General features: G+C 33.8%; 1 protein-coding gene across 3 annotated transcripts; it reads left to right on the forward strand.

The window, feature by feature from the left end:
- Positions 1-434: 434 nt before the first annotated feature.
- On the forward strand, positions 435-19,517 carry LOC124301296 (ATPase family AAA domain-containing protein 2-like). Of its 3 annotated transcripts, XM_046756181.1 has the most exons (17): positions 435-1,293; positions 1,369-1,579; positions 3,123-3,351; positions 3,444-3,897; positions 3,944-4,121; positions 4,246-4,324; positions 4,565-4,814; positions 5,655-5,869; positions 6,195-6,487; positions 7,815-8,132; positions 8,539-8,720; positions 8,793-8,979; positions 9,848-10,326; positions 10,460-10,645; positions 12,440-12,475; positions 13,350-14,226; positions 14,485-19,517. In XM_046756181.1, exons 2-17 carry the CDS (start codon positions 1,484-1,486, stop codon positions 14,659-14,661), a joined length of 4,236 nt encoding a protein of 1,411 aa, XP_046612137.1. In that variant the 5' UTR covers positions 435-1,293; positions 1,369-1,483; the 3' UTR covers positions 14,662-19,517. The 3 variants fall into 3 exon arrangements, with proteins under 3 accessions (XP_046612137.1, XP_046612138.1, XP_046612139.1); XM_046756182.1 differs by lacking the exon at positions 435-1,293 and having other exon boundaries at positions 1,378-1,579; positions 3,962-4,121; XM_046756183.1 differs by lacking the exons at positions 435-1,293; positions 12,440-12,475 and having other exon boundaries at positions 1,378-1,579.
- Positions 19,518-20,684: the final 1,167 nt, after the last annotated feature.

A 20,684-nucleotide genomic window follows, 5' to 3' on the forward strand; every position in this document is an offset into this window, starting at 1 on the left:
GACTGTCAGCAGCGAGGTAGTGCAGAGGCAATAATGCATATGGCACCGTCCTGTGAGCACATGCAGGGGGTCCGCACTCGAGTGTGGAGAGCTGAGATAGAATAGTTCCCAGCTGAGGGAGCTTAGCCATGGTGGCGTTGTATGCGCGCTCGGCAATAAGTATAGTTTAGGCCAATCAGAATATACATGAATATACACCAGTGTTACACACTGGTTACACACTTTTTTTCTACTGTCAAATCCTCTCAAACGATTCTCAAAAGATTAAAAAAAAAATTAAACGTCCAAGTCCATTTTTTGAGGAGATAGAAAATATGGGGGCCAACTTCACACCCAAAATTAAAATCAATTTTCCGGAAAGACTATTAACTCTCAAACGATTTTTCTTTACTCTCAAACCCTCTCAAACGATTCTCAAACGAATTGCATTAATTAGATTTAAAAATAATAACTTCGGGGGGCCAACTTCACGGAGGTCCCGATTGCACCTTCCGACAGCACAAAAAGAATGTCCGACAACGAATCACGATATACGACTCACCAACGACCCATTGTAGAACCGGCCTAAGGCCGTGCCTGGGCCATTGACGGAAGAAATTAAGGACTGTTACTCGTGGGTAAATTCGGAGCTAATACTCGGTGGGTAAATGGGCCTGAGACCATGAAAAGAAGTGTTAACGATCAATCCGGTAGTTTCTTTATCGGCGGAAACCAGCATTAGCACGCGAGCTTGTAAGTAGCATGCAAAACCTCATGAGCAACGCCATGGGTAACCGGTTTAAACTGTACTTTAGTCAATGCCCGGGCGCTCAACTGAATATTTGCACCAGTCCAAGCTATGCCGACTATTGACATACTGATAAATACATATATATATGTGTGTGTCATACCGTACCTAGGATACAAGTGTCATCTATGTAAAGCGATTTATGCAATTGACCACTGTCATTAGGACCGGCGTTCGAATAAACGAATTAGTTGTTGAGAATCGTGAAAATGAAGTATGATGTTCCGTTAAAATATGTCAAACCGAGTTAATCTTATATCGAGATGCAATATAGATAATAAGATAACTTAGTTATCTAAATCGAAAGATAGGTTAGGTATATCACTGGAAGTTGGAGTTGCGAGCATGCACCGTTGGCTATCTTCACCGCAGGCTACGGGCCGCGCAGCAGGGAGAGGAGAAGCTGTTTCACAACGACAGGGGAACTAGCGTTCACTACACACATACCTACGTAACGTGAAATTCTATCTGCTGAACGTACCTAAATGCGGGTGTATTCTACCAGTGTTAGTTTCCGAATGAAATTCAACGCGTTATACAGGCAACACAGTTAAAAATCGTATTTATTTTTTTTTTGGTAGTTAGAGCGTTGGTCGATATACGTGTACGCGGCATGAGTTAGCAAGTCTTGTGAACAACCTAGCTATGTAAAATTTTGGAAAAGTTGCGACCTCACGGCTTTACGAATCTTATCCAATGAGGTTTGTTCATTACAACGACGATCAGCCACCCCTCGCTGCCTTCTACTTTCGTCATATAGCTCACCGCGCAACGGATACTTACCAGATGAAGGTATTTATTATCTATTATCAATTATCAAAGAATGTACTGTCGTTTTCGATTGATTGATTTCATGCGCGCGCGCGATTATCACGACAGACTTTTAACTGTATCCTCCTCGTTTCGGGTACAGGCTGTACGTTTTGAGCTTTGTTTATCATTGTATTTACTGTTATGTTTGCATCCTTACTCTCTCTACGATCACATTGTTTTTATTTACATTTCTTACTACGTGCAAGGCTCTGGCCAAGGAAATCTGTTCATTTCGTTGAGATATAAGGTCTGGGTTGAAAGGGATGCAAAAAGCAATGGTTTTTATTTTTATATTCAAATAAACCTAATCCGAATTGTTAAATGTATATTTTACTACTTATTATTACCACATTTTTTTTATGCAAGGCATTTCACTGGGCAGTCGTAAATTTATCTTTAATGCATTTTTTTTTTTTGCTTTGGGTATTGTCGCCTCTTCTATTGGACAAAAAATTTTGCTCTCAACAAAGAAAGATTTGCAATAACAAAAGTGTAAGTCTGTTTCAAAGATTATTCTTTAATTCTTCTTGTCCAGGGTAAGACAAGTAGTAAAAAAAAGTTTAACGCCCATTGATCTTTGAATAGACCGTCAAACTCTGTAGGCGCAAAGTCTGCCCAATCAAATATAAAAGTATGACTTTACTGACAGACAAGTTTAGGACAATAAATTTATCAATAGTCAATTTAGTTTGACAGTAACATTGAAAGTAAGTGTTGGCAATTGTATATCATTATCAACAGAGTGGTTTTCTTCATTCAAACCCTTTTCTTTATTTACCAAAGCTTAACTCTCATCATTTACAAAACTGCTTGAACCATTTTCAGTTTTAGGTCTGGACCTTTTTATTGCAAGTCTGTTTTTCTTCGTTAAAAAGAATCAGAAATAAGAGGGGTAACTTTTTGTTCAAATTTTGCTGAATGCAACATGTTGAGATTACATTACCTTTATCTTTGTGCGATTCCTCACACCTTTTATGCAGAGTTTACACATTGAAAATACATACCATACCGCTATACATTATTCAATTAATATTTGATCGTTTTCAAATAATATTTTCTTCAACTTTTAACTTTGCAAATTATCATGATTTGATAGAAATATTATATGAATTTTGCTTTTTGTTACAGATCTCCTTCTGTGAATTTCATCAAGCTTATACATACAATAATAATGTGCTGGCACAAACTACTTCTGTAGTTTGTTATTTGAAATAAGGTTGGCTTATGATCATTTATTGTTCAAATACTAATAGAAAATTGAGAAAATTTTAATTACCTTAAAAATCATTTTTTTATCATCATAAACCTGAAAAACTAGGTCGAGTCAATAGATTTGATTCAATACCTTTAATTTATATTCTTAGTTTGAGGTCGTTTTTGAATAATAGCAGAACTACTATAACTAAGAGTTGTTTATTCAGTCATGCATCCATTTTATTTTTACCACAATTTTTTTTTTTAAAGTAAATTATACATATATTAAACTTTAAACAATATTATAAAAAACTTGACGCTGTTTTAGATAATGTCTGACGATGAAGTCACTATGGATTCAATGGACACAGAGGAGGATATTTTTACACCTCGTAGTCGTAGCCTTGGCTCTGTAGCTAGAAAATCTAAGAGTCTACGAACACTTCGATCACGTGTCCCGTCAAGTCCACTCCTCAACCGCAATGTTTCCAGTGTCAGGCGGAGTACAAGGAATAGAATGCAAACTTACGATAATCTGAATACTAGCTGGATCCTAGGTAGATGATGATTAACGTGGTATTGCTTGGTTCCTGCTTGCTTTTCCTCTTGTACAAATTGAGAATGTTTTTAATATTTTCTGGTCCTTCAGGTACACAAACTCTCAAAGGTTATCCAATGTTTCGACAACCAGGCTCATCATCTGATAAAGAAATGGTTGAGGAAGTGAATGAACGGAAGCGTGAATTAAAACGAAGGATACCTTTGAAATCGCGAGAAAATCATCCGCTGAACAAAGGTCCTACCAGGCACATTAGAGCGCTGCGTGATCGAGAGCTTCGAGACAGACCAGATCGTAGCAAGGAACTTAGGGAAAGACAAGAACGTGATAAAGAATCAAGAGATAGGCCAAATATAGATAAGGAATCTTTAGAGAAGCACGAGCAGGACGAAGAATCTAGAGATGGTGCAGACTCGGTTACGGAGTCGAAAGAAGGGCCAAGACAAGATGAAGACAGATCTGAAAAAGAACTGAAAGATAGAGGAGAAAAAGATTGTAGAAATAAAACTGAACTGACTGCTGGACATGATGAAAAAGAAATTAGGTATGTTGATTTTGTAAACACGATCCGTATGGGCTTTATACACTAGGCGGCATATACTTTGCAGAAGGACCAAGTCTCTCGGTTCACCTAGGCTTAGAGAAGGCCCTGTGACCAGATATATGTTGGAAAAAGATGAAAAACCGAAAGCAGAACAGAACGACGATGAAGACAGTTCTCAAGAGAGTCACAAGCCACATAACAATGACAATTCTGATAATGAAGATGTAAGTATTCCCAATTTTCTGGAATGATCACCTAGAATTAAAACTGTGTCACTTATATAGTAACTATTATTAGTAACTTGTATAGCAACTATTGTCACGTTTTTTTTTTTTTTTTGTTATCAAGGGTTACGAAGATATGTATACAAGAATAAAAAGAACCAAAAGAGCCACACAGCGCCAACTACAAAGGGATAAAAAATTAGGTAAGTTAAATAGTCTATTGCGAGTCACAATGTGATATATTTATCAGAAAAGTGGCCATGTACATTGGTTGAAATCTATACCAAAACTATCCCCTTTCTCCTCACTTCTATCAGATGCTGATTTTTGGTGCAACGAATGGCTCAAAGCTGTTTAACCATTACCAATCGTCAGTACATTGCCACTTGACATGTTTACAATAACATCAAATCGTACTAATGTTAATTTTCATTCATTTATAGTGGAGGAGAGTGATCTAAGTGAGTCGTCAGACTCTCCAGGACCTCGAAAGTACAGCTTACGGCAAAAAAAACCAGCGGTCGATAGATTTCAAGCTAGTGTTGAACCGGTGCAAAGATCATTCCGCGTATTGAGAAGTGTACTCACTAATTCAATGAGAAGATGTAAACACAGGGGTAAGACCACCAGCTCTAGTGATTCAAGTGATTCTGAACCACAACGGTATGATAAGAAAAAAGGGAAAAAAGCACGGTAAGTAACTCCCTTTTTCTCATTTGTCTTTGTCTGTAACCAACGAAACTTTATATATATGGCACAGCTAAGTTGAGCAATAGAATTCAGTGAGTTAAGAGGGTATATATTACCAGATGATTGAAAAAATGGATATAGATGGGGAATTTATGTTTCGCCAGCATATTATTAAATTTGATTGGAGTTTGTCCCATTCCAAAAAACATAGCTTGAGCTTCATTTCTATGTTTTTTCATTCCCATCAATTGATAGGAAGCAAGGTTATTAACAATAAACTCAATTGTTTCACTCTGCGACATGTTTTGTGATGCTCACGAAAACCTGCTCAACCGATTTACTTACGATTTCGGAGACAGTAATCTTGGATAGTTTATCCTCTTTGTCACAATCCCACCTTTTTTTTTTATCCTTTTTTTTTCCTCAAGTAAGTAGAAAAGAGTTAATTCCTTACCAATAATCGAATTTAGAATGATTTGTAAATTTGTTCCAAGGAAAGAAAAAACGGGTTGTGAGAAAGAAAAAGGAGAGAGAAAAAACTATCCAAGAATACTCTCTCCAAATTAAATGTAAAACAGTTTAGTCTTTTTTGAGATATTATGAGTATTGCAAAGCATGTCTTCAAGCAATATGGTTAGCATTATGATCATTAACAATGGTTCTTATTAATTAATTGTAACAAAACAAATTTGTGAATGAAGTTTGATTTACATATTTTTGATTAAAATAAACTCTAATCAAATTGAATAAATGGTTGTCGAGATAGGAATTCCTAAATTTTACTCACTTTTTCGACTGCCTACTCGTACATATCCCCTTAACCGTATTACAATTTCGTTCTAGGCAATCAGCAATACCGCAAGGTGGCCCACCGGATCGCAAAGCTGATATTGATCCCATCACAGTAGATACTAATATAACATTCAATGATGTCGGAGGTCTAGAATCACATATTCATTGCTTGAAAGAAATGGTGGTCTTCCCAATGATTTACCCTGACGTTTTTGACAGATTTCATATTACTCCGCCGAAAGGGGTATTATTCCATGGTCCACCAGGTATGTAACATAAAATCTTGAAGTGTAAGTTTCCAATGATACTAGCCTGGTTATGTTAAACATATATACCTTTTTTCTACATGAAGCTGAAGCTTGTAGGCAGTCAAAGGTGCTAACACCAAGTAAAATAAAACCGTTAGACATGAGGGTTAAAATTTTGTCAAATTCCATGAGAAGCTTATACTTTTAGAATCATAAGCCTTAAATGTTTCTGAATTTTTTCATTAGAAAAAAAGTTGAGCAGCTTCGTTTACACTTTTTCTACACGTTCTTAAATGTTATTTTTTACATAACGGTTAAAAAACTGTTTTCTCTCACTTAACAGGTACTGGTAAAACGTTGATTGCCAGAGCACTAGCCAATGAGTGCAGTCAAGGCAGTCGAAAAGTTTCATTTTTTATGCGAAAGGGTGCAGACTGCTTGTCAAAATGGGTAGGCGAGTCTGAACGTCAGCTAAGACTACTCTTTGAACAAGCACAGCAAAAAAAGCCATCGATAATTTTCTTTGATGAGATAGATGGCTTGGCACCTGTTAGAAGTACAAAGCAGGATCAAATCCATGCCAGCATTGTCTCTACGCTACTTGCTCTTATGGATGGTCTATGCAACAGAGGAGAGGTAACTTATGATTGGAAAGATTGAAATTCAATTTTTATCAAGCATTAGAGCACGTTATCAATATAATGTATTATATTTACATTATATCACTATCAATTACTACGCGTAATTTTATCTGAATAATACCAGCATAGTTAGTTATTAAGATATAACCGTGTATGTGCCGGGAACCCAGCTCAACTCAATCACTCTTCAAACTATTGCCACTTCAAAATTCCTCGTTTTTGGATCTTATGTCATATCATATCATGTTTGCACTCGTTCAAATTCACTGCAACGAGTCGTTTTATTTAGAAGAAAGTTCTCTACAATCCCAATGTGCCAGTTTTTTTCAACACGTCACGTTAATTTTATCAGGATCGCACTGATACTGATTCTGCTCAATAAACAGTAATATCGTATTGATTATTAAGAGAAATACAAATGTGTTTTGCTGAATTTGTAAAAAACAGTTTTCCAAACGAAATAAGCCATTGTGGATTTTAAAAACTTTTCTAGAACACAATTTTTAGTATGTACCCGATTTTCATACTATTTTAGTTTCGACAATTATGTGAAAAATTTGTTCAGAAGTCTGTGTACTTATTAAGAAATGTTTTTGGATTTCTCGGTGTCAAACTCGAGCTGTTAGGAATTTTCAAGCCTAGATTGTTGATAAAGGAATTTATCAAGTGAACTTTGTTTATTTACAGTACGAAAATCTGGTTACGCTAAAGTACTCTTTATAATTGTTGCGGGGTATCAAGCATTACACAAGTAATAGAATTTGAAATAATAATAATTCTCAGAATATTATCAATGATTCATTAAATGAAGAAAATTTGTGTACTAATTTAGTTACCTTTCTGTGTAAAAGATATCAAGTATGACCTTATTTTCGTACTTACTAAAAAAAATTAAGTTTATTTCACAAATTCCAGTGAAAATCAGAAATCTAAATATGAAAAAAATGATGATTGATCAAGTGCGCTACCGAAATATCCAAACACAAGTTGATATGCATAAGAATATGTAAGACATTTCGTTTATTTTAATAATCTTTGAAGTAAAAATGAGGTGGAAATGTGATACATACTGAAAATCATGTCGAGGTCAGTTTTTTAAACGAGCAGTAAGGACAGAGGGTTGAATTTGGGATGATAAGCTAAAATTTGAGATGTGATAATTTCGATTTGATTTAGAGGCAGAATTTCACGTATAATCCTGACTGATAAAAAACTTCTAATTTCAAATTTGTTTTCTTCTAGTCCTGCTTGTTTCTTTTTTCTTCTTGTTTCAAGATGGTATAATTTTTAATAACTAACGTTTCAACATTCTAATACCACAGGTTATCGTAATTGGTGCGACAAACAGGATAGATGCAATAGATCCGGCACTGCGCAGACCTGGTCGATTCGATCGTGAGTTATTTTTTCCATTACCACCAAGGAAGGAAAGATTAGAAATTCTCAAAATACACGTTAGTAAATGGGAGAATCCACCATCTCCACAACTGCTGGAAGCCTTAGCTGAGAAATCTACTGGATATTGTGGGTCTGATCTGAGAGCTCTATGTACTGAAGCAGTCTTGCAAGGATTGAGAAGAACATATCCCCAAATATACATGACCAGTGACAGGCTTCTTTTGGACCCAACGCAGGTCGAGGTAAGATCACGAGGCGTGGAATCTTTGAACGTTCAACTGTCAGTTTTAACTTTTAATAAAATGTTCCAATAACTGAATACGAAATTAAATGATTAAAGATAATTCTTAGCTACAGATTCAATTTAGTTGGGTGACCTTCAGGGATGAAATGATGCACTTTTAGCAATCAATTATGTTTTTCAAAACGACGTTTCGGCAGGCCCCGCCTACCATCATCAGGTTTCTTTAATGTAAAACCAACCAACATAATTGATTGCTAAAAGCGCATTATTTCATCGCTGACCGTCACCCAACTAAATTGGATGTGTAGAATATCTACATGGTCACAAACATTAATCTCATCAATAATTCTCAGGTAATTCCAATTTTTCAAGCCTACTATTCGTCATTACATCTAATTTAACAGGTAAAAAAACGAGACTTCGTACAGGCCAGCTCTATTCTTGTTCCTTCGTCACACAGAGTAGCTCCATGCGCTGGAAGAAAGTTGCAGCCTTTTTTGGAACCATTGTTAAATCCTGCCTTAGAAACAATACTCGATACTATAAAAAGGACATTTCCACAGGGTATCAAACCAGCAATGGCAAAGTGCGTTTGTATTCTTATTTTTGAAATTTCTCTTGTCAAATTCAATACTTAAAAACTGATGGCAAATTGTAGGATAAAAATAGTCAGAGGTATTCATCGGCCACGATTATTAATTGCTGGTGGATATAAGGCAAAGGGACAAGGACCTCATCTTGCGCCAGCAATCCTGTATCGAATGGAACACTTACCAGTACATACTCTTGACGTTAGTACGCTTTTTGCAGAAACTGCAAGGTCGCCAGAAGAAGCTTGTGTGCAGGTAATGTTTTTCAACTTTATAGTTATTTGTGGACTCATAGCAAACAGCTATAGTAGTCAGGTTACTTTGAGTATTAACTTTCGAATAATTAGCAAGAAGCTGCATTTTGGTATACAGTCTCATTTTGAAATCAGTAATAAAATTATCACAAGTCACAATCGATAGGAGGTTGAAAGATTTTAAAGAAGGTTTCTGCATTTTCCTGTAAACCGTTAATCCTACAATGAAAGAGACTGTAATAAAATGAAGTACATTAGATTCCCTATAAAACCGTTTTATGCTTTTTTCCATACAAGCAATGGTTTCGAAAATATGTATTTCCGATTGACCGCTGCATTTATGAAGCTTGAGATCGGTTATTTTCGCACAACCGCGATTTCATTAAACGCAGTTTTTTAGTACTTGAAGCTTAAGATGCTTATACCTCGAAAACAATTTAAAAAAATTCCTATGGGATCCACGACGGAATTTCTTATACTCATAATTAGTCCCGAGAGGATTCTCAGCCCATGTCGAAAAAAAAGAAAAATCTTTTGTTGCAAATTTCAAATTTCCGGACTTTGATTGCTCATAACTTAAAAATTGTGGTATGTATCAAAATCGCGCGTAACACATCACCTACACTGTTCTTTTCTTGGTAGAGTACTGTATGGATTTACGAAACCGTACATTTTTCGCATCTGGTGCCGTGTGGCTCAAATTTAGTAGATGTTGGCACAGTACGTGTCCCGAAATCTTTGTTTGCATAAAAAACAGTATGAAACCTTCATGTTCGAAATTTAGTAGAGAAGACTTATAAAATGTATTAGATTTTTTAAATTCTCTACATGAAATGGTGTCTCAGTCTGCTATTTTAATCTACTTGCAGGTATTCAACGAAGCAAGTAGAAATGTACCTTCTATTATTTATATCCCAGCTATTGATCAATGGTGGCCCCTTGTCCCAGAAACAGTGAAAGCAGTTTTTCTATGTCGAATTATGGCCCTGGATCCAACATTACCAATTTTAATATTGTCAACGAGTGATACCATGTACGAATGCTTGCCATTGCACCTTCGAAACTTGTTCAGTAAATTCCGTGGTGAAGTGTACACGATGAGAAATCCGATGTCTCAACAAAGAGCGAAATTCTTTAGACCAATTTATATGGTACAAAGTCTTAAACCACCACCAATTAAGAACAATAAAGTTGCGGTACTGGAAAAATTACCTTTAGCTCCAGAATTTGTGCCAAAAAGAATGACGGAGGAAGAGAGAATATCACTTTATGAGAAAGAAGAAGCGTCACTGAGAGAGCTTAGGATATTTTTACGAGAGATTTGTGCTAAACTTGCTAGGAACCGACAGTAAGTTATCATTTTTATTATTCTACTTCGATCCAATTTTTTAGTCAGTACATGGAGAAAATACTTGATAACAACGACTGAAATATTGTTAAAATATTTTTGTGCATACAAAGATGAAGAATTTTGCCCACAGATTTTTCATGTTTACAAAGCCTGTGGATACGGAAGAAGTTCCAGACTACAACATGATTATCAAGCAACCAATGGACCTGGAAACAATGATGACCAAAATAGATATGCACTGTTATTTATGTGCACGGGATTTCCTTGATGACGTTGATCTCATTTGTAGAAATGCACTGGAATATAACCCGGACAGGTGAGTAAAATCTTGAAATTATTGGTATTCTTTGAGGATGTGCCGTTGGTGGGATCTTTCATTCACTAAATTCACTGAGCTAGCATTGTTAACTTAACACTTGCTATTCAAGCACTTTGAAATTGATTAAATAATTCCATCCTCTCTATTGATTTTTTTGTGAATATTGAAAGAATCATGAAAACATTTGCTTTTGAGAGACAGGAACTTCGACAATGACACTTCTACAAATACCAGGTAGTTTAAAGGAATTAACACTCGCCATAACTATTTTTTAAAAACAACGAGTGGAATGCCTATATTAAATTGTTATCACGCACATAGATTGCTATCGCGACAAACTTCGCTTGAGGAACAGAATAATTTCTTTGACCCTGAAACACGTATCATTAATGACATCGTTAAGTGTTTTCCAATATGCATGTGTGTGCGTATGTACACAAAAAATATTGGCTCCTTAGTTATATAAAATCGACTTGGACAGTTCAGTTGGAACTTGGGTTGAAAATTACATATTCAATGGATATCTGGCATATTTTATAAAAATACTTAACATCTTTCGCTTAGAAAATGGTGACCCTGTTAATTTTCCAAAATTGATCATTGTTACGATTTTTCACCAATCTTTGTAGAATTTCGTACAATTTATACATCGTATTATTCGTTTTGCATTTTTTCTAATTTCTTAGCTGTCGCATTTGATATATCGAATCACATTAGTTGCGTGAGATGAACATCAGGTCAGAAATCGTCAATTACGCAAAAAAAATATACAGCAAATTTAAACCACAAGACAAAAACTTTCTTTCATTCGATTAATCAACGTATAATCAATTTCTAACTATCTGACGCACGTGACTGATTATATGCTGTAATAGGCTCGTATAGAAGCAATAATACGATTGTGCCTGTTGAAGAAATCAAAGCTATTGCCCTCATCCGCCTGGTTGAATTTAATGTACAACTGAAGCGTCATCATGACCTAGGAACAGTAAAAAGATTGAAATTTGAACAAAATCTTGTGGTGTATATTTGAATCTTTTTAAATTACGAAATGCACTCGAAATTGTTTGCAAATCGTGCAGAAATGTCTGTCTTTTTTCTCATGTTGTTTTACCGCACAATCAGTCTTAGACTGATTAAAAAAGGAAAAACAGTCAAAGTTGAAGTATCATGTTCCTTATTTCTAATGACAGGCCTTGCATCGACGTTACTAAAAATAATCTGCGCCATTCTTTTCTGATTCATTTGATTTTTTCATCTGTTGTGGGTCAGTTAAAGTCACTCTTTAAGGTAAACTCAATAGGTAACTCGTAACTTTTTGTAGACTCTTCAATGTCATATAACATATAATATGTTTATTAATAATTTCATGTACAACTCTCCATACATCCCCATACAATTAAACGATAAATAATTTAAAACTATATACCACCCAGGTCTGATCCAGTCAGCCTTGGGGGCCTCCTCCATTTCCCCCATTTACCACAAAAGGTACTTTAATATGTTGCTACAAGCGGCGCTACTATCTTCAGAGGAACAGCGTCAATGCCTGTCAAAAGTTATATTAATGAACAAAGTAGCACTGTGAGACGACATTAAAAAACTCTCATGTCTTAGACGTTTTTAAGCCAGATCATTTTAATTTTCGAGTCTTCTGAACTTGATATGTTCGTTTAATTCTTTAGAAACTACTATTGTTGGCTGAAAAGAGAAGTTAACAATGTTATTATACGTGCACATCATCTATTCACCGATTCATACTGACATTCATGTTGTGTGTTTTCATGTCAGCTTGCGCGATAGGCCATCCCTTGGAATATTGAAGAGGTAGTCAGACTTATCTGTTTATCCATTGCTGTTGTTGCTTTGTAGATACAGTGGTTTTCAATTTACAAGGATCATTTTTTAAATCTGAAGCTTCGCATGTTTCTGTCTTGCACTTCCTGGGTATCCAATTGCATAAAATCTTTAAAATTGTTTTATTAAAGCTTTGTCAATGAAAATGTAAACTTGAAACAGTTATTTTTTATTAGTTTCGTTCCTGATTACATTCCATCGATTTCCAAAAAAGTGTATTTTCCAATGGAAATTACCATCGTAGTGCAGATATTTATGTTTATATAATGTTTAATCCACGTATTGGATTGTAACGAACGTTATATCATTCATTTCAAACAATAAATGTCAAAAACTACTGCATATAATTGATCATTCAAACACACTTCTGGAATTGCTCACAAAGTACATTGCAAGGTTCACAAAATGTCACAAATAATTGACATTTAGCAAACTTTGTGATCGAGCAAGACTTAGTGGCGCTTATTTTTATCCGGCAAGAAATATTCTAATGCCAACATTTTCCTTCAAAAATATATGTTTCTGAATTGTATGCACCTAGCAGTTTTCTTATTCTAACGTAGTAAATATCAAATTAAATATTTGAAGAAACCACGCAAGTTTTGTGTGATTCAATCAAGAGTTGATTGAAGTCCATTATTATTATGAAACTGGCACTTACTTGTGTGATCAATATTATTGAGAATCACGTGCTACTCCATTTCTGTAGCCATGACACATAACATTTCAAATATATATTAGGTAGTCATTGAAAACCACTCGCATTATTACCATTTACCATTGACTAACAAACACCTCATGACAGTAGTTAATATTATCATATATTCATATGTTTCATTCACAGGGATCCAGCAGATAAACTCATACGGCATCGTGCGTGTTCCCTTCGAGATAATGCTTACGCACTTATAAAAGCTGAATTAGATTCAGATTTTGAAGACAAATGTCGAGAGATATCTAAAAATCGTAAGGTTACTGAAAATATAGATGGAGATGCAGAGAGTAAAAGTTCGAAAACTGATTCGCTGACAAATACTGAAAAGAATGATAAAAAAGAGTCACTCACTCCGACCAGCGGAATTATGGTAAATGGGAAAAAGTTTTCCACATCCAGAAAACGTAGAATACCTGCGTGGGCACGGGGGTATGTCAAAAAAGTGCACAAGAAGAAAAAGATTGCTTTTGACGACATGACTACTGAAATTGTACGTAAGTCAAGTGTCTCCATGGAAAATACAAGCGGTATAGATTTGGAAAAATTCCAAGAATTCGAAACTGAAGCGAATAGCGTTCTGAATGGAAATGATCCTCTGTTTAACAACTCTGATTCGGACAATGATTTGCAATTTGATACACCGAAGGATTCATCACAGAGCAATCACAACGAGGCTGATAAAGATAAAAAAAATGATGAGATTATTGAAATGGATGTAACGATGGCGGACGATCAAAGACATGTAGAAAATGAGGGATCAAGTGCGTCATCTAGACGTGAAAGTATGGACGAGTTATCATTTGCCATTGAGAGTGATTCTAGTCCTACTAAGAATGGGGTTAATGAGAAAGTAATAGTCGATAAAAGTGAGCTCGAAACTGCATTAAAACATACTGTCGACATAACAGAGGATTCTCCGGTAGAAGTATTATGCGACATCTATGTACAATTAAGTCGGTGTGTTGGCAAATACACCCATTATTATGATAGAACTTCACTGCCAAAGGTAAGAACAACATTTTTTATCAGTTCTTAAATAGTCTCCATGGCCAAAGAGTAAAGCGCGCGCTTAGATAAGATTTAAAGGGGTATACATACAAGTAGATGGCCAATAAAGTGGATGAATTCTGGGAATTTATATCCGGACAATCAATTATTACAGCTGTCTATTCGTACATACCCCCTCAAATTTTTTTCTAGCACATGCGACCCCTCTTTATATCTCATGGTCTTTTATTTCATCTGCCAAGCATGTTGTTTGTAGGATTTGCTCAAGGAACTGAAGCGATTTGAAGAATGTGAAACAACAGCTATTCACAATGAGGCCATGAGCGTAGTACATGCCACCGAAGTGGGGAGATTCGAAGAGTGCGAAACAACAATTACTTCTCAAGAAATCGACATTCTTAAAGTAACTGATACGCTCCAGGTCTTAAATTGATGATTTTCTTAAGACATATCAGTTCTGTTAACTTATTACTATTGAGTATATAACACATGGAAGATACCAAATGACAAACAAGACATGTGATTCCGTCTTGGATGGTTTATATGTATACTTTGCCATTACAACAGCTTGTGCACCAATCTATTGTATAAATTGTTTGTTTCATTGTGATATTTTCTTGAAATACGTTCAATGTAGAGAGTATACTTTCAAATAGATTTGATAATTTTATCCTACAAATACGTATCTCTTTTTGAGTAGCGCAATTACTTTTGTTTGACGTACAAAAGAAGAATTGAAAATTTTGTAACTAGAATTGAATTTCTGGCGCATAAACGTTGCATACATTTAGGTTGTATGGATGTGTTGATACAAACTGCAATCATTTCACAAACTATCCAACTTATAAAAATAATCTCTGTTTGGTGTCTATGTATTTTTATTGAATTTTCTCACATTAAATTGGATGGTTTGGACAGGTAAATTGTTGACTGAGGAAATAATTATTAGATTAGTCTCATTTTTTTCACAATTTAAATTATTGAATAGTCTTTGCTCTCATTAGAAATAGTTAAGACATTTATAAAATAATTAAGCAGATCACTGTCAAGCAGCAAGTCACTTGTTAATCTCTCTTCATACATTCATGTATGCTGGATTGAGGCACATTTCTCTAATTCTTTGGTGAAATGAGTGATTGTGTTGTACGTTCATAAAGAGACATAAGAAATTCCATTCTCTACTGTCTTCATATAACGATGGCCAATAACGAAGGATGATATCTACGTTTTATAGCTAAATTTTGAAATACAAATATATAAAGTGTAATAAGATATCTCGGTTGCACTTTGAGATGCTCTCGTTTTCACAGTATGCGGCGTAGAAGGTCCTCAAAAACACCTAGAGGATTGTTTAAAATCTCTACATGCAATGATTCTCAGAATTCTAGAAAAAATGTACAAATTGTAAAATCTGAAAAAAGTACCAAACATGCAGTGTTTTATTCCAATCATTTTGGCGCAAACGATGGCAAACGATCTCTTCCTAACCTAGAACATTTTTTATATGACTAAAGGGTGAAAAAATGTTCATATTTTATCATGATTTTAATAATTGATTATAATAATTAAAAATTTTATCTTTGTACATCAATTTTAATAATCTTGATAATACGTAACAATAGCATTTTATCATCTTTTGATCGAATGAAAAATGTTGCAAGTTGGGAGTTCATTTGCCATCATGGGTCTTGTACCGAAATGATTGGAATAAAATGCAGCATGTTTGGTATTTTTGCAGATTTTACAACTTGTGGGGTTTTTCATTTAGATGTTAGGAGTTACTACTACACCTACAAACATTTCGAGAAAAACAAGCCGTATAAGAGTCAGGATCTGTTCGACTTGATATGGAATGCCCCACATATATGTTCACATTTATAGGTGTTTCATCATTTGAAGTACCCTGGTTGATTTTGACGTTACCGTATATACCTCCAAATATCAAAGCCCTTGTATCTCAAACGTAAAAAAGAGTTTAACAATCCCATTCTATACACAATTCAAAACAAAAACACTCTAATTCAATTTTATTTCTGTGTCAATTGAAAATATATTGGAGCATATTGGAGTATTTTTGTTCAGAATTGCATATAAAATGGGGCTGTGAATTTCTTTTTTGCGTTTGAGATGCGCGGACTTCGATATTCGGAGACATATACGTCAACGTCGAAATCGACCAGAGCACCCCTTAAACTGAATAGAATCATTATTTTTTTCTGATAATACAGTGTCGAATGACTACACTTTTAACAGACAACGGATGTTGAATAGAAAATGATCTGAAATAGAAAATTGTATCAAACCCACAACTAGCATTCATTTGTTGGGAGTCAAAAACTGATTTCTTAAACTAAAGCATATGCTTCTCTGTTAGAATGCAGTAACGCACTTCGTGTTAATGGAAGCACACTACACGCAACACGTAAGAAATTGAGCACAAAAAATGCTGCTTATGTTTGAATTCAATTCTCAAATTTATGAGTGAAAACGAGGCATCTAAGCCTACTTGATGTAGGTTATCTACTGTACACGATTATAGTCACAACTTGTGTTTGTGCAATTTTTACAGAAAGTTTTAACAAAGTCAGGGCTTTTGAGTAAGAAGTATGAAGAGAAACGTTATGACAATAGATCAGTTTTTACAGCTGATAAATAAAACTAATGGAATTATTAAGTAGGCTCTGGTAACAAGCTATTAAACTAACAATGTATTATCACAGAAAGTAGTATCCTAATTGGTTTTATACTGAGAAAATGATATGTGTATATAATACAGAGTAATTAATTTTGAAAAATGATTACACAAACGGTTTGTTGTTATACGGTTTCGATCATTGCTAACATCACTTTGAGTCTAATCTTTCTTGTAGATTACGCAAACAGAGTAGTGATGTGTAAATACCATGAGTGACAGTAGAAAGAATATTAATTTTTATTAAAAACTTTGGAAGACCTGTGAAAATGTGGTTAAGTACCCTGAATTCAGGAAAGTTCGATAGCAATTACTTTGGGTATTTTAAACAACATTCACTTGTGTCTTCGTTAGAAAATTCATTATTCTTTCAGTGATAGTTAACACGATTTAACTTATATATATTAAAATTATTTAATGCGATCAACATTTGCGCACTGTATATATTCTGACAGTTATTTTTAAAAAAACGTACTTAATTCGTAACGTTTTATCGCAAAATAACCATGTTCACTGCGATACTTTTTAGTTGAAAACACTGGCCTAGAAATACATGTGTCATATTACAATGTGTGGTTGATATTAATTTGCAAACAATATATTTAATTTGTGTGTTTCCATATTTTAGCATTTAGTCTAAAAGACTGACTAAATATCAGTAATAATTCTTCATTTTATAACAATCTTATTCCATTTATAACAGGCAATGAAAATCGTCAATTCTTTTTAGTTCTTTTTTTTCTACTCTCCTATTCTAGCTATTTCACTTCGATATTTTCATTTCGTTATTTAATTTTCTCCTGTACGGAAACATCAAGAATAACAAGTAAATAAAATATTGTCAACCCATCGTATAGGTCAGTTTTTCGCTGTTCCACGTCAACATGTCTTGTAATTAGAGAGAACCACAAATACTTGTGTCAGTGCATTATACTGAATAAAAATAATTAGATGTAAATTTATACCTTAAAATGTAATTGGCAAAACTGACAGTGAAACGCAAACCATTTATAACTGTCAGAATATTGTTTATATTTACCTTTAACCAAAATGCTAACATCGATGTTTCTAGCTTTGAAATCATAAACGTAGAACTTTAGCTTATTTTGCTGATGGTAATGTACCTTAGTACTATATTTTAGCAAAATATTTTACAGCGAGCTATGTTGAGATATGAGGTTCTTTGCTGTTTGTGATTATATTAGTGACTATACCGAAGAATTAACTATGCAAAGAATTGTTGCGTTTAAAAACTTGTAGCCATATTTATCAAAACAGTAATCGCGTTTGCTTGTTATATGTAGTCTCTTCGATAATCTAGCAAATTCATATACCTGTTCATGAGATATTACTTTTCCTTAGTTTTCACGTAATAATTTACCATTACATAATGTTACTTTCCAAAATAATGCGGTCTAATTTTGACTGCACAAAAACCTCTCAAATATTTCTAAAATTTCTTAAATGCAAGATTCTGACTTTCAGTTGATACTTTGATGAAATACCCACTATATAATTTCACCAGTATGCAAAGCATCATTACAATGAACAGATGTATGCTTGTGTATTTAAGATATTGATAGAAAAAATGTCATTGGTCATTCCAGGATTCAAAATATTAATTTTGTATGCGCTTAATCAAATTATAATTGAATGTTTCATTAAGATTCAATAAGATAGTTGCTCAACAGTAAATGCGGTAACAAATTGAAGACTGACTTTATCAAAATTACTATAATAATTTATCATCGTCATTACTTTTTTCTAATCAAAATTTAATTTCATGTTCATTACGAATATCCTGGAATGATATTATAACTTAACCAAATTTACTATACATAACTTTGAAACAAGTTTTGTTGAATCGACTGTTTATATACATCTTTATATCTTTTTTTTTTTTTTAAATCTTATTTTTATTTAAATCTTATCCCTGCCGCAGTAAAAGGGTGTCTACTTTCTGGGAAAATTTAGAATTGTCAAGCAATTTTTGGGTTAATTATAGAATTTTTTCGTCAAGTGTATTCTTGGCATTGGAAGCAATTAGAAATTGAAAAAACAGATTATTTCGTCTCAAACCTTCTAATTCTCTTGCATAAAATATGGAATCTCACGAGGATGTGCCAAAAAAAAATTTTTTATTTATTTTTCCGCATCAAAATTTCGATAGATCTGAAATCTCAAATCATCTCAAATAGTATATCTCATCCAAATATGAGTTCTTAACATTGATATTGAGAGGAGCCTATTTTGTTTTTTTCCTTTTCCACTTAAATAACACATAAAGGAAATCGGAAAATTTTTGAATTTTTTTTTCTCGTAAACAGCTTGACTTACAAACGATCTAATACAGATTCTATAAAAAAGTACTGAGATAGAATTCTTCTAACTCTAAGCGATTTAGAGATATTTGCATATGGCTGAATGTTTATAGGCGAATATCTCATAACAAAAAATTTTCCGATTTCCTTTACGTGTCATTTAAATGGAAAAAGGAAAAAACAAAATAGGCACCTCTAAATATCAATATTAAGACCTCATATTTGGATGAGATATACTATTTGAGATACTCTATCGAAATTTTGATGCAGGTTTGAGAAAAAAATATTTTTGGTACACCCTCACTATACATAAATATTTTCCAATATTCAACATCAGTTTTAAATATTTGTTATTTCGGTTTTCGAATCCTAAAAGTCACGTTTTTTACTCTCCAGATGGTAAATTTCCTACAGTTTAGAAAGTTTCAAAACGAAAATAAATTACAACAGGTTAAATCTGCTTAACTTCCACAATGTATGAGTAAAGAATTATTTTTCTGACAGTCCGGAGAAAGATGTATGAATTGTCTAGAAAAACCTTGAAATCTCGGGTAATTTTTGTTTCCACGTTTGAGTAGACATTCTGATTAGGTTAATGGTACATGTATGTATATACGTATTATTATTGAATGAGTACACAATTTTATTCTAATGTATTTAGTACATACTATTTCATTTATTTTGTAAGTTTTCTGTTATACCATATTATTTAGATGGTTCTGTATAAATTCGGATGATGATGTTTTTTTTCAACGCACTCAGATCCAACAGTTACACACACCCAAATAAAAAGTACTGTTTCTAAATCTCTGAATTATTGTGCTATTGAATATTTCACAGACAATGAAGTCTGGACTGTCATGCACACGCTAGTTGTTTCCAAACCTTTTATTTTTTTATCTACTTATAAATGTCATCCGTAAGAAAACATGATCATTTGATCTTACGATAGTGTTAGTAAAAAGTATGAATATGCTCTAAATAAAATGATGTCCTCTTCATATTACTTATGTCATATGTATGTCACATGTAAATGTGCAATCATAAAATGTATATGTTATTACTTACTTTGAAAGGAACATACTATATTTATGCATCGAATGATTCATACTTGTTTGCCAAAGAGATTAAGTGCGATATATTTCACTTGTGAATATTAGTATAAGTTTTTAAATATAAAACTTATTACAAGTGGCACCAAAAAACTTGCAGTTTAAACATTTCCGAATTAAATGCACATGAAACAATATTGTTAATATATATTAATTGATACCTACAAAATCTGATGACCATTTCTGATAAGCATTATGCAAATCACACGATAGAGCCTTGTCTCAGCTGTATAAAATCACAGCCATGTAAAGATATGGTTTACAAATATTTTACTTGGAATATTTAGGTAGTACTGGTAATTTTTGTGTATATTTTTTAGTTTTTGTCAAT

Source organism: Neodiprion virginianus, chromosome 3 (genome assembly GCF_021901495.1).
Source record: "Neodiprion virginianus isolate iyNeoVirg1 chromosome 3, iyNeoVirg1.1, whole genome shotgun sequence".
Classification (NCBI taxonomy): domain Eukaryota; kingdom Metazoa; phylum Arthropoda; class Insecta; order Hymenoptera; family Diprionidae; genus Neodiprion; species Neodiprion virginianus.

Coding starts and splice junctions, on each gene's coding strand:
- LOC124301296 (XM_046756181.1), top strand. CDS start 1,484: ATGAGGTTTGTTCATTACAACGACGATCAGCCACCCCTCGCTGCCTTC. Junction 4,325..4,564: donor ACAAAGGGATAAAAAATTAG/GTAAGTTAAATA, acceptor ATTCATTTATAG/TGGAGGAGAGTGATCTAAGT. Junction 8,133..8,538: donor TGGACCCAACGCAGGTCGAG/GTAAGATCACGA, acceptor CTAATTTAACAG/GTAAAAAAACGAGACTTCGT.